General features: G+C 39.3%; 1 protein-coding gene across 2 annotated transcripts in view; it reads right to left on the bottom strand.

The window, feature by feature from the left end:
* The window catches only part of SUSD1 (sushi domain containing 1), a 1,084,671-nt gene that overhangs the window by 481,678 nt on the left and 588,668 nt on the right, over window positions 1-14,325 (bottom strand). For both annotated transcript variants that reach the window (XM_044061072.1, XM_044061071.1), the window contains exons 9-10: window positions 8,489-8,665; window positions 270-449 (exon numbers count right to left, since the gene is read on the bottom strand). In XM_044061072.1, the coding sequence (XP_043917007.1) occupies window positions 270-449; window positions 8,489-8,665 (357 nt within the window). The remainder of the gene's footprint in view (window positions 1-269; window positions 450-8,488; window positions 8,666-14,325) is intronic.

Below are 14,325 nucleotides of genomic sequence, written 5' to 3' on the forward strand. Positions count from 1 at the left end.
AAGACAGTACAAGCAATCCCAAAATCTAACTGTATGACCCCCTGGAAGTCTGTCACCACAGCAAATTTTGGAATTTCACAACAATGGGAAACAAATCTGTGTCCAGTAGAGGTAGGACACCTTTTGTTGTGAGGCAACAACGCTAACCGCTGCACCACTGCGGCTGTCCACAGGACTGATGATTGACTGACACAGGTGCCAAAAGTATTCAGAAAATATCAAGAATATATTACTCATCCATTGGTAGAACATACTGTACTGTTTGTTACCTCTACAGAATAATGTGACATTTTCCCACTCTCCATTTGCCATACAGGTAGAGGAATTTCTTCCTGATGCAGGATAAAATCCCTCTATACACTGATAATTCACCATGTTTCCATATGTTGTACTTCCCTTCTTTATCGCTTTTGCATATGGTACTAACACAGGACTGCCGCAGTCAATATCTGTAAAAAAAAAAAAATATGCATTTTATTAATATATGCAAAATATATTAAAAGTGTGTTTAATTATGATGCTCTATTCATATGCTATTCATTTTTTTTCTGTATTTACACAAAGATGTAACCCAGAATTACAACACCTACCCTGGAATTTCAAAAGGAGTTACACTTGGAATACACACCTGAGTCTAAAAAGATGGCTGCAGGAATCATCAAGTTGAACAGGCTCATGAGGACTCTAGGGGTCCAAAATAATAGTTGGGCTTGCTACAGTGTAATATTTAGCCATTTTAATTTATTTTACATACCAGTGTACAACTTCTAAGTAACAGAGTAGATATACACGTTCATAGGCCTATGTAGCACAATAAAAATTCAGTCTAAATATTTGAATTGGTTCTGCTGGCATTATATGAATGCATTCTAATGCCTGCACTACCAGTTCTGACACACAGATGTGGCTATGGAGGCATGTACCAAAACTGTGTCATGTCTGGGAAGGATTGTTCTCATGCATGAATAGTATGCCATCCATACCTCTCAACCTCTTAGCCCAAAGCCTGACATAAGAGCGAGAACAAAGGCCCAAAAATAGGGACAAATTTTAAATATTGCTCTTATATACTTAGAAAGTAGCTAGATTAACAGGGTTTGTGTTAAAATGCATTTTCTAAAGGATATGAAGTCTGAAACTCAAATGTATGCCATTGTTTAGTGATTTAATTCCTCAGATCGTTCCAGTGATTCGCCAGAAAAGCACACATTTTAAGAGGAACAGATGTAAATTTTGAGGCAAACATCTGGACATTATGCAAAAATCTGGAAGCGGTATCATGTCATCCCTTTTATACATTCAGGACAACTCAAAACATTTTCATTTTAAACATTCAAACTGCACTCTTTTAGCTCAGAACCACAGCACAGCCCCCTTTACTTTCAGAGTTATTAGAGACTAGATGACATGTACATCACCACCCTGAACAGAGAATGGACATTTTTTCAGCAGGGTGTTAATGTGCCAGTACTGCCTACTGAAAAACAAGTCTGCCACTTAAAGCAGCATATTAAGTTGTACCTCAGACAGTAAAAAGCAAAAGGTCACCATGTTTATACTCACTAAACAGTGCTTTATATAAACAAAAGAAAAAGTGAATAAAAGAAGAAAAGTGTGTGTGTGTGTGTGTGTGTGTGTGTGTGTGTGTGTGTGTGTGTGTGTGTGTGTGTGTGTGTGTGTGTGTGTGCAAAGACATTCTTTTTGACATAACTTAAATTATAAAAATAATACTTCCTTCAACAATTACATATAATACAGCAAGTTGGAAATATTAGGAGGAGAAATTATTTTACATCAAAAATATAAAAATATTATACAGTAACCCTATGGCATCAGGCCCCAGAACACCCCTGGGTTTGCATTATTTCCCCAATAAATCACACCCTGTTAGGCATTTTTGATTGCTTAATGCATGCATCACATGCATTATCACATCTAGCATATAGATGGCGATATGTGGTAAGCTAACTTCAGGAGTTCACAACGAGTATATTGCAGACCCAGCAGTCATCCAAATATACAAAGAATTAGTATTAAGAAGATTAATTTGTGTATTGAGATTCACAAATGTTCAAATATTCATTATAAATGAATCTCATTACTCAGTCTTTGTATGAATAATGACATTAATTTACAATGAACATTTGTCAATCTCCTTATCTAGGTCCAAGGAAGTCATTGTTCCACTGTACTCAACCTTCATCAGACCCATCATTGAGTGCAATGCCCCCTTCTGTATATACCTGACCAGACACATGCAACAACTGGAATGTCCATTGGAATTTCTCACAAAAAGAATACAGGGCATAAACAACACATTCTATACAGGTAGCCTCAAAGCCCTATCCCTATAATCTGTCTCCTAAAGTCTGTTGAGGGGTGATCTATGTCTGGCATAGAGGGTGTCCAAGGTTGCCACTCTGGTGGACCTCTTGCATATCCACAAAACAAACAGCATCAGAACTACTTGATCCAGAGACTTACATCATGTTGGAGGGACAGGTATATGTCTCAGAGAATACCATTCTGTGAAACAGGCTTCTCATCCATGCAAAGTAGAGTTCTTCCCTGACCCTATTCAAACATAACCTGGACCAGTGGATGGAAAATCCAAAACTCACCTCTCGTCTATCACCTATGTCTCCTAATGGATACAGGCAACCTGTAAATGTTTGGCGACCCATGCCCTAGCTTACACATACCTCATACAATATACTTTAGGGCACCAAACTTATTGGATACATATGGGATGTATGTTTTGACTTAAAAGACTTAACTTAAAATGGTCCTTGTGGTCATTAAACTAGCACATAGGTTCATAGTTGTGTACTAGGCTAATGGCCCTAGGGCCTTTACAAGCCTAGCCCATAGGATTACCCTGGCATCGTGCCACCCGACCTTAGTTCTCCATGCCTCTGTCGAGTAAAGCCACTGAAGTGATCCCAGGTGTGAATTTTCTATTTCCCATCCACTCATCAAGATTTCTCTTGAAGAGGGCCAGTGAGGTGCTCTGCTTGACATGTATGGAAAGTCTATTACATAGCATGGGCAGTCTCTGGGTTAAGAACCTGTCCTTCCAGCATGTTTTGGTGATTGTGATAATGAGGTTTTAGTCTCTGGAGTGTGTGGTGTAGAGGGATTGGGATTTCATTAGATGTAGCATTTCTAACAGAGCTGGGTTAGACATGGCTTTGTAAGTCAATCAGAGATTGCCTCTAAGTAGGCAATATGAGACAGAGAAAAGTTGGAGTTTTTTGAGTCTGCCTATAAAGGACAAATCTTTAAGGCCTAGAATCCTCTTTGTGATGTACTTTTGCAGCCTCTTCAGTTGTTGTAGGTGTTTAGTGAGGTACATGCCAAATGGGGCATTGTACTAAATGACTGGCCTAATGAGGGAAGAGTAGAGGGAGACAATGACCTCTTTCTTCCTGGATGCAAACCCTTAGTAATGAGATGTGCCACATAGAAGGATGTTCTGACCACAGTGGTGGCCAAAAGAGAGGTTGCTGTCAACCTGTGTTCCCAGATCTCTTACAACGCATTCTGTGTTCAGTGGACTACCATCAATGTGGTAATTCATGGAAACCATGTTTTTCCTAAAGCGGATGACGACACATTTTTTGGCACTGAGCTTAAGGCCATGGTTCTGACACCAGTCATTGGTCTCAGTGAGGCCTTTCTGTATGATGTCAACATCACTTGAGGAGCTAATAATAGCTCCCAACTTGCAATCGTCTGCGAACTTTGTCAGCCAGAGTTCCTTCGTGTTGGCCTGCACTTCACAGAAGTAGATACCAATCAGGAGAGGACCCAGGACCTGACCCTGTGGGACTTCACTCATGACAGGTCGGCAGTCTGACTTGGAGTCAGACAGTTTCACACTGTGGGTTCTACCTGTGAGACAGTTTGCAACTCACCTAATGATATAGGGGTTGATGCCTAGCGTAATGAGTTTCTATATGATTCCTGAGTGGGGAATGGTATCAAAGGTCTTGGCCAGATCAAGGAAGGCTGTATGAACCACTTTACCTTCATATACAGCTCTGGTGACTGACTCAAAGAAGTCATACATACATACTTATGAACCTAACTGAATCTCATAATCTCTTATTTGTGTAGTGTGTAACCATAACACTTGCAATGACTGTGTAGCTGCAATATTCTACTGCTGGTATGATGTCTACTGGAGGCAAATCTGGGTTTTACAATTTTAGCAGTGTTGCTGGATAGCAGAAGGCCTTCACAATGCTACTTAGTGGTTTTCAGAATCCACAGTTTTCTCTGACTCAGAATAAAATGAAATTGTTTACCATTTCTGATTGTTTGTGATGATTTGTGTCTCAAACAGCAAACATCCAAGTGTACTAAGCATTTTCTTAAACAGATTGTGGGATAACTTTGTAATGCTGAAGTTCTCCAAACAATAATGTCAAATCTCATTTTACTAAAATAAAATTTCAGAGGAAAATATAGCAAATGTGACACAAGATTTAATAATTTATTAAAAATACATTGTGAAGCAAAGCTCTCACATAAAAGTAGTCCTAATGTCAATAAGGTTGCCAGTAGTACACACTCTACACCCATCACACACAATTCAAGCAGACACAAAGACCCACATATGCTGATGCAATAAATGCAACCTTCCTAAACCACAAAGACCTACTACATGAAAGACACATAACAAATATCTTCAGCAGCCCTGCATGGACTCTTTCTAAACAACACCCACATCAACACATACGGCCACATCTCATGAAGCCTCTACTTCTAAGTCCATAAGGCAAGCCACCGCACAATTCAACATTCTGGTCACTGCAGACTCCATTGTGAGACACACTGATGTCCCTCTTACCAGGCTGAGTAAGGAGAAAGTCATGGTCAGTTGCTTATCAGGCCAGAATCTACCACATTAGGAATGCACTCAGGTCATTGGACCACAAGTGCCAGTATGACACAGTCAAAATGCATGTGGGTGTAAATGACCTGAGACGTATATCCCTAGACTACATGAAGAGAGACATCATGGAGCTCTCAGAATATGTGTCCCAGGCTGGTATGAGCCTAGCACTGAACAGCATTTTACCTTCTCCAAGGATGATGCCACAATATGAACAAAAGATGATGAACTTTAATAATTGGCTTAGTTCTTGGTATTATTTTAAGGGGGTGCAATATTTATCATCATGGAAGGAGATGGTCAACAGATCACGCTGCTTTTTCCGGGATGGTCTGCACCTCTCCCCTCAAGGTTTGGAATATTAGCTAAAACATTGTCCTCCCCCACAGTGCCTTTTTTAGGCAATGCCAAACTGAAAGTACTTCTGACATAGCAAATCAAAACCAAGAAAATCTAAAGGTGTTACTGCTCAGTGCTAGGAGTCTAAACAAAAGACTCCACTCCCTAGAAGTTCTCTTCACCCTAGAGAAAGCTAAAGTCTGTGTGGTCACCAAGACATGGTTTAAAGCCAGAGGAGAGCACACCAACAGTGCAAGGTTATAATGCTTTCCACACATTTAGACCAGCTACTACTCAGACAGGGACTAAAGGTGGAGGTGTCTTGATTTACATCAAAAACAAATTTGCTTCAAGGCTGGCCAAACATGACAATGGACATGAGCTTCTCCATGTTCAAATCACCATAGGCAAAATTCCACACCACTTCCTTGTAATCTATAGGTCCCCCTCTATGACCCAAGAAACCCATACCATGTCTTTAAACTTATAAGAAACACTAACCATCCAACCTAATACCATATTCATGGGTGACTTTAATTACCCCACTATTAACTGCGAATCATATAAGACACCAAACATACAGGCACAGAGATTTCTGGATTTTGTAAACACAAACTCCCTGGACCAGATTGTCAATACACCAACACGGGGTGCAACCATACTGGATCTGGTCCTAATTAATATGGGAGAATGCCGCACTCCCCCCTAGTGTAAGGTTTTCTCTGGTAAGGTCAGACCACAACATGGTCTCCTTTGAAATAAAAATATTCAAGAACTAAAGTAAGGCTAACTTCCTACTATTGATATCCTCGCAAAATATCAAGGCCCCATAAACCGTGAAAACACTGCTGCCATCATGGAACTGTTCACAGAAACCCTATACAAGTATGTTAATAGCTGTATAGTGGCAGCTGTACTCAAAAGACAGAAGTACAAACTAACTAAAAAAACAAGCCACCCTTGTGGACTCACAACAACAGGCTGTATAACAGAAGGAACAAAATTATGGCAAAAATTAGGAAGTGCAGCACCCAGCAGGATAAAGGCATTCTCATCAAACTAAACAACTCAGAGGACAAATAATGTCTACCAAAGCCAAATATGAGATAAATTTGTCCTCCCAGGCCAAGGACAACCACAAAGCATTCTTTAATTATGTCCACAATTGCAAGGGCAATACACAATTGTGTGCAGAGCTCACTATTAATGGAGCCACCTATACTGAACCAGAAGATATAGCAAACCTACTAGCCAACAAATTCTGTTCCAGCTTTACCCCTCTCTCCTCCTCAACCTTCCCTCAAGAAATACTATCAAATATAACTCCCCCTTGCTACCACTAGGGAAAAGATCCTTAATGGTCTCTAAGGCCAAGAACACTGTATCAGTAGGCCCAGACAATATCCCAGGATGTCTTCTAAATAGCATAAAACATGCTCTATCAGGCCCTTTGGAATTACTGTTTAACTGTAGCCCCCACACAGGCTTCATACCTCATGAATGGAGAAAGGTAACAATCATCCCTTAGCACAAAGGAGGGCCATCTACAGACCCTGGAAACTACAGACCCATAAGTCTCACTATTCTCATATGTAAAGCCATGGAAAGAACTAGCATGAAAATTATCAATAATGACATAGAAAACCTCCATACACTGGACCCAACCCAATTTTTTTTCTTCAAGAGCAGGTCATGTCTACTCAAACTGGTGGACTTCTTCGAGAAGGTCACCAAAGCAATGTATGATGGCAAAACGGTTCACACTGCCTACCTTAACCTGGCCAAGGCATCTGACACAATACCACACTCCGGCATTGTTGACAAACTCAAGAGGTTAGGTACGAACCCTTATGTCACACGATGGATACCTAACTGGCTCACAAACAGGACCCAGGAAGTTAGAACAGTGGAGTCCACCTCTACAAAGAGGCCATTCACAAGAGGAGATCCTCAGGGATTGGTCCTGAGACCACTCCTTTTTGACATTTACTTCTCTGAAGTCAAGGCCAATGTCAATGGCCTCTTGTTGACTAAATCTGCAGATGATTGTCATTTAGGAACTTCACTGAATTCCCCACTGACAAAAATGTTTTCCAGGAAGGGCTGACACAGACAAATAACTGGTGTCAGAGCCATGGACTAAAACTAAAGGCTAAGAAATGCATAATAGTATCACATTGGGAAGTCATCCACCCCTGGTAGCTATCACATTGACAAAGCACCCTAAAGAGATGATCCAGTAGTTAGTGACTTGCGGAAAGACATCAAGAGTAATCTAGTAATCTACCCTTTGACCATCATGTGTCTAAAGTAGTGGGGAAATCATTCTATGTTGTTCAACTTCTAAACAAAGATATGGCGTCTAGGTCCAAGTAAATCATTGTTCCACTGTATTATGCATTTAGCAGACCTGCCATTGAGTACAATACCCCCTTTGGTATGCATCTAACCAGGCATATCCAACAATTGGAATGTCCACAGAGGTTCCTCGCTAAAAGAATACAAGGCATAAATAACATGTCCTATGCAGAATGCCTCAAGGCCCTATCCCTGTATTCTGTCTCCTACAGGTTTGTTGCCAGGAGAACTATGCCAGGCATACAAGGCATCAGACCACACTCTGATGGACCTCCTGCATATCTGTAAAACAATCAGCACAGGAATTACCCAATCTAAAGACTTAAACCTTGGCTGCAATATAAATAGGGCCTGCTAGACAGATAAGTATGTATCCCAGAGACTACCAGTCTCTGGAACAGGCACTCCATCCATGTGAAACAGAGTTCCTCCCTAACCAAGTCAAGTGTAACTTGGACAGCTGGATGGGGAACAGGAAATTCATTCCTGGTTTGGCACCTATGTTTATAACAGATACAGGCAGCCTGTAAATGGTTCATTTTCCAGGCCACCATTTCTAAATGTTTCATCCTCCAAGCCCTTGCCTACACTTATCAAGGATACAAGCACTTGTCAGATATTTGGAACGTATGGCTAGACTTAAAAAGTCCCTTGTGGTCATTAGCCTAGTAAACACCTATGAACCTGTGAACCTATAAAGACACAATTCACCACACTACCATGTTAACTTCATAAAAGCACCATCCTGTCTAACTGTTATTACAAAGTAATGTGATTTCTTTTATCCATCAGTCTGTGGATTAAAACCTGACTTTAAGTCAGAAATGTTCTGTGTTGCATTCTTTAACAAAATATGAACAGAGCTGAAATATACAGCACTGCAGGACTTACCTTTACATAATAATGTCACATTATCCCATTCTCCATTCTCCATACAGACAGAGGTGTTTCTTCCTGATGCAGGATAAAAACCTTCTTTGCATTGATAATGTGCCACGCTTCCAAATCTTGTGGAATTTGATATTAGGTCTGCATTTGGAACTAAAATTGGACTTCCACAGTCAATTTCTAAGTAAGAAAAAAATACTCAGTAAAGTTTTTTTTATTTTTGCTGCACTAAACCTCCATAATTTTGTTTTACATCTGCCTATATACATGCAGAAACAGTTATGTATAGTGTGTCCTTATTAAAAAGACAGGAAATAATGAAAGGAGAGATGCAGGGTATAAAACTCTTCTAGGGAACTTACAATGCTTTTAAATACAGACTGTCATGCCAGTTAAAGTTTATTGAAAAAAGTTTCTTTAGCAAATGTGAATAAACCCTTATTGATAAATAATCTTACCATATACCTTATCCAAATGTGCAGAGTTTGATGTACAAAGTGGGTTATTTTTGCAATTAATTTTGTTGATAAGGACAGCACCTTGAAAAGTTTCTTGAAGCTAAAAACCCCTGACATGGTATCATGAAAGACTGAACCCACAATGCCTCACAACCTGCATTAGTGTACAGGCTACTTTTTCTATGCTAAGTTCAGCAACAGAGGAGGCTCATATTCTAGTTAGGCAGTTTGTCAGATGTGTCCCACAGGTGGAGTAGATTACACTGAATTCTAAATCATATGATGATTTATTAGTGAAACCATAATGTTGGTAAGCAGATGCTCATCTGATGCTGTATATGGTTTTGATTACCCAGAATGCTTTGTTGGTACATGTAAATCATTGCATAAATGTAAGTTGACATTATATTGTGGGTGGGGTCATAACGAGAGAAAAAAAATGAGTCAGTGAAACTGAACATCAAAAAGCACATTATGATTGTTTTTTTCTTTCTAAACCACTTGTAATTTCAACATCAGGAGTATATCCAGAAATAAAATTAAACATAAAACATAGATGCATGAGAAGTCTAAGAATATACTCTAAGCAGTGAGATGTGACAACAAGCAATGTGATCCTTGGCTCTAGATGATCATCTCTGTTGATGTAACACTCCAGCCCCATGTGGAAAAGTGAGAAAAAGGGGTTGTGGATGGATGGATGTTACATGGGTACTTGCATGTTATCGCAACCACAATTTCCGACGTGCTGGACGTTCTTGTCTTTTACTCAAACAGTAGCAAGGGAGTGTAATCAGGAAGGGTAGACTGTGAAAAACTCTTCTGGGATGTTGGTGGTGGCTTTGTGAAATGAGTAAGGGTTCAAATTTGAGAATTTGTGGCTAGCATGCTTGAAAGACGTCAAGCATTGAATTCAGCGAGCGATCACAGTGACTGCGTGTATATATGTACGTTGGCCTGAAAGGAGGGTGGGTAGTCATAGTGTATGATGTTAGACAGACACACACTCACACTTCCAATGGATTAGCTGCTTTCGAGCACACTAGCCACAAATCCTAACATGTGCAAACCCTTACTCGTTTTACAAACCCACCACCAAGATCGTGTTTTAACAGTCTACCCTTCCCGATTACTTTGTAAGGAGTTTAGACAGGGTACTGCTTTGCTTTTCTTTCCTGATGCTTTCTATTCTCAGGGCAAAGGCTGAGAAAAAGGAACACGGAATGCGTTTTAAGTGGAATGGGGGACTTGCTTAATTGACATCTTGAGATGCTGGCAGTAAATGGGGAAACCTATTTTTCAAACCTTATTTTTTCAGCTGTTGAAGTGAGAAACCTTCCTAAAAACAAGAACACATTAAAGACAACATGTCTGTGAGGTTTTGTCATACTTCATTAGTCCCAGCTGACACAAGAAGAAGCAACCAGCATTAGCGCGAAAATGTGGTTGCGATAACACGAAAGTACCATAAGTTTCAATAATACTGTAGTTAATTAAATTCTGGTGTGTACTGAAACATGAACTTCCTTATCACTTTTACTGTAATGTGTGTTGTTGTCTCTCTTTAAGTTTTCTGTTGACACTTGTGCTAAAACAGCATTCCCCAGGAATAGCAAACATCACTTTAACAAGGCATACAGTTGCAGTTATCAGCATTTAGTCTTTAATGTAATAGCAACCTATATCCTATCTACTTTAGTTCCTTGGGAACAAGAACACCAACATAACAACTAGGTGCACAATGAAATACTTGCAACTTTAACCACCTTTTCCAACTTCCACTTACTGCTAAAATCTCTGACCTAGTTCTTAGTGCTGTCCAATAAACAGTGGAGAAAAGGCCTTGCTAGGAAAAAAATGCTATATGAATTTGTGACAGATCCTCCACAAGGCATTTGGTCAACAGTGCACGCATGTGTGATATACTGTGAACAAGGAATGCTGTCACAAGCAGAAATTATCAGAAGACTGCTATACTGAAAGCATGGGTGTGTAAATGTTACAGTATAAAATGTTAAAGGGAGGGGTATTTCCATCTACTGCACATCAACAGACACACTCATGAAGGCAATGGAGGATCCACAACTTGCACCAGGAGTGATAGGGGTCAGTGTATCCCACACTGAAATCACAACATGGGAAAGATATACAGCTAGTAGAAGGATATTTATACAACCTGCAGGATGTGATTTCAGAAAAGAAATATTGGGCTTGCCATTTAAAACCGTTGCAGAGATGCAGAGGTATAGGGGTCTGTGTTCCCTCAGTAGCATTGGAAAAGTTGAAGAAATCCACTGGTCATGACCACTGGCCTGATAAAGCACACATTGAGCACTATTTACCTGGTGAGCAACTGAGAGTAAAGGCAACTGAATCCAGGGATGCAGCACGCAAGTCATAGATAAAGTGATGGTATCCATGTCAGCTGAAACTGTTGTACACTTCCCGAGCAGAAAATGTTCAGTACAATGGATTCAGAAGTATGACATAAGCATTTTAATTTCAATGGGGCCAAACTGTCTTAGTTTACAAAATCTGTGTCTGTCCATGTTGGAACAGTGATTTTTTCCCTTTGAAAAAAAATCGCTGTTCTGACAGTTCGATATTGTAAGCTTTCGCTTACATAGGGTCGATTAACCACTGTTCGCTTTTTTAAGCATTCGGTGATGTATGCAATGTTGGAGTCAATGAATGTCACACCTCACATTAAAAGTTTGTTCACTGCGACTATGAGCTTGCTGCGATCAAACAAATAGGGAAGAACACTATTGCCACAGAAAGTAAGAGGTGTCTCTTCCATTTTTCACAAAATATTTGGTGTAAACTACAAAACACTGCACTGTCTGTATTGTATGGCTCTGTCAGTCATTTGATAGTAAAAAAAAATCTTGCTTTAACATATCCAGATGTATAGGAGTTGTCTGACGCTTTTAATAATTTAGAAAATAGCTTCCTGCTGAGGCTAAACTGTTTCTAAGATACTTTTAAGAGGTATACTTATATGGCAAGCTTAGGAAATTTGCCATCAGGGAACAGTTAAAAATTTCTTTCCATCCATATTTCCTATATAGTTTTGGAATATATATGACTTAAACAGTTTCTCTTTCCCATGGATGCAGAATTCACAGAAAGTAGATTCATTGGTCAGGCATCTAGGAACACATGTTGACATGTAGCCTGACATTTGACCACCATGAGTCTACTGTGGTGTGAAAGTCATTCTACACTGCACCACTTATACGTAATGGCATGGCATCCAGATCCAAGGAGGTAACTGTTTCTCTGTTCTTCGCTTCTGTAAAACCACTCTTTGAGTACAACACACTCTTCAGCATGTACCTGACCAGGCACTTGCAACAGCTTGAGAGATCACAGAGGTTACTCACAAAAAAAAAAAAAAAAAAACCACGGGGAGTAAGCACCAAGTCACTTAGTCTCCTACAGACAGCTGCATGTTGATCTATGTCTAGCCTACAAGCCATCCTGTGATCCCTCACTGATGGATTTGTTGCACATCCATAAGACAACTAACATCAGAAATACCCATCTGTGAAATTAACAGGCCATGTTGGTGGGACAAGTTTGTGTCTCACAGATTACCCCTTCTCTGGAATAAACTCATCCCTCATCCTGTACAAACATAACTTGGACTAATGGATGGGAAATTGCAAATTTACCATGGTTTGGCACCTATGTCCCTAATGGACAGGGGTAGCCTGTGAATGCTTGATGAGTGAAAGCCTAAATATGAACAGTAAAATTTCTTGAGGTATTGACACATCACTCTGCTCAGCTCTGCTGCTACAGCAGAATAAAACATATATGAGTTGTACTCTGGGTACTCAGTAAGGAGTACAGATATCTCCAAGCTTACTAAATTGACTGTGTGAACAGTATTACAGTATTACTTGTTGTAAAACAAGTTGATTTCCATTTGTACTTATTCACAAGGACTAAATAAGATGACTAAAAGAGAGTATTAAACATTTTTATAGTTGAGTAAGTGGTCTCAACAATGCTAAATGTTAAGTTCATTGCTGTAAAGATGCAAACCAAGGTTTATGGCAGATAAAGCTACATGAAAAAAGCACCAAGTTGTGCACATGTCAGAAACCATCAGGAATATACTACTTCATTTTATTTCTACATGGGGCTTCATCAGCACCAGTGGTATTCCACAAAGCTGTCATACAGGTAAGTAATACAAGATGTTGTAAACATAGCTGATGACCTAGTGTGGGACTACACATAAGAAGAGCATAAGCATGATGCAGCTGTTGACTAGACTATAAATAAATACTTACTTTCAAGTTAAAAAGAGGAAATATAGCATCAGAGCTCACGTTAACATCAGAAGGAATAAAAACTGTTGCATAATATCAGAACAACTCTGCCATCACCAAAATCAGATAACAACTGTGAATCCTAGAGAATCATTGGAATTAGGCATTATTTGTTAAAAGTTTGTACCTAGTACTTCTTTGATAAATATGACTCTAAGAAAATGGTTAGAGTACGCTGTAGCAGGGGAATAGAGCTTTAAACGAGAATAAAGTTTTGAAATGCTCAGTAATATAGTTGCAGATACACCAGTCCTAGAATACTATAAGAATAAACCAGACGTGTTACAAGTAAGTGCCTGTATAAAATTGTATAGGAGCTCTGATCCTTCAAGAGAATAGACCAGCTGCCTCTGGGTCTGCTGTATTTACAAACTCAAAGAAATAAGGGTGAGTAAGAAGGGACTTTAGGAATGGTACTCAGATATGTGAAATTTCATGAATCTGGTGAAGATGCTTAGGCTGAAAGAGACCATAAATCCATGATAAACCTATTTAGGAAATTTTTGTACAAAGTCTCTTCAAGACGCAGATGGCATTACTTAATTTAACAAAGTATGATCTGAGAGTGAAATACAGGCCAAACAAGGCACTAAACATACCAAAAATGCAGAGTAGCACATGTATACCACAGAAGTATGAAGATTTGTTAAAAGAAACAATGACAGAATAAAAAGTAAAATAATTCCAAAGCTGTAATGACACTGAAGTAGAAATGCATTTACTGAAAGAAGTTAAAATAAATGGCCTACATGAGTAAAACCGTTCATTAAAAAAGAAATGCAATCATACTTTTCTTTCAAGGAAGAAATAAATTGCAATCTAGGCTTAATGTTTAGAGCTGACAAAATAATAATGCTCAGTTGACTGAAATGACAAATGATTGAGATGATAACATGAATAATGACTGAGAACAATAAAATGCACAGAAAGAGCAAAAGATATATGACCTAAGAATTTAGACTCGGATAGAACAAGTAGTGCAGAGTTATAAAATGTGGAGTTCATAAAGTCCCAAGGAAGAAACGCTAACATGTCCAGT

This window comes from Protopterus annectens, chromosome 2.part0 (assembly GCF_019279795.1).
Source record: "Protopterus annectens isolate FY-2018-M chromosome 2.part0, PAN1.0, whole genome shotgun sequence".
NCBI lineage: Eukaryota > Metazoa > Chordata > Ceratodontiformes > Protopteridae > Protopterus > Protopterus annectens.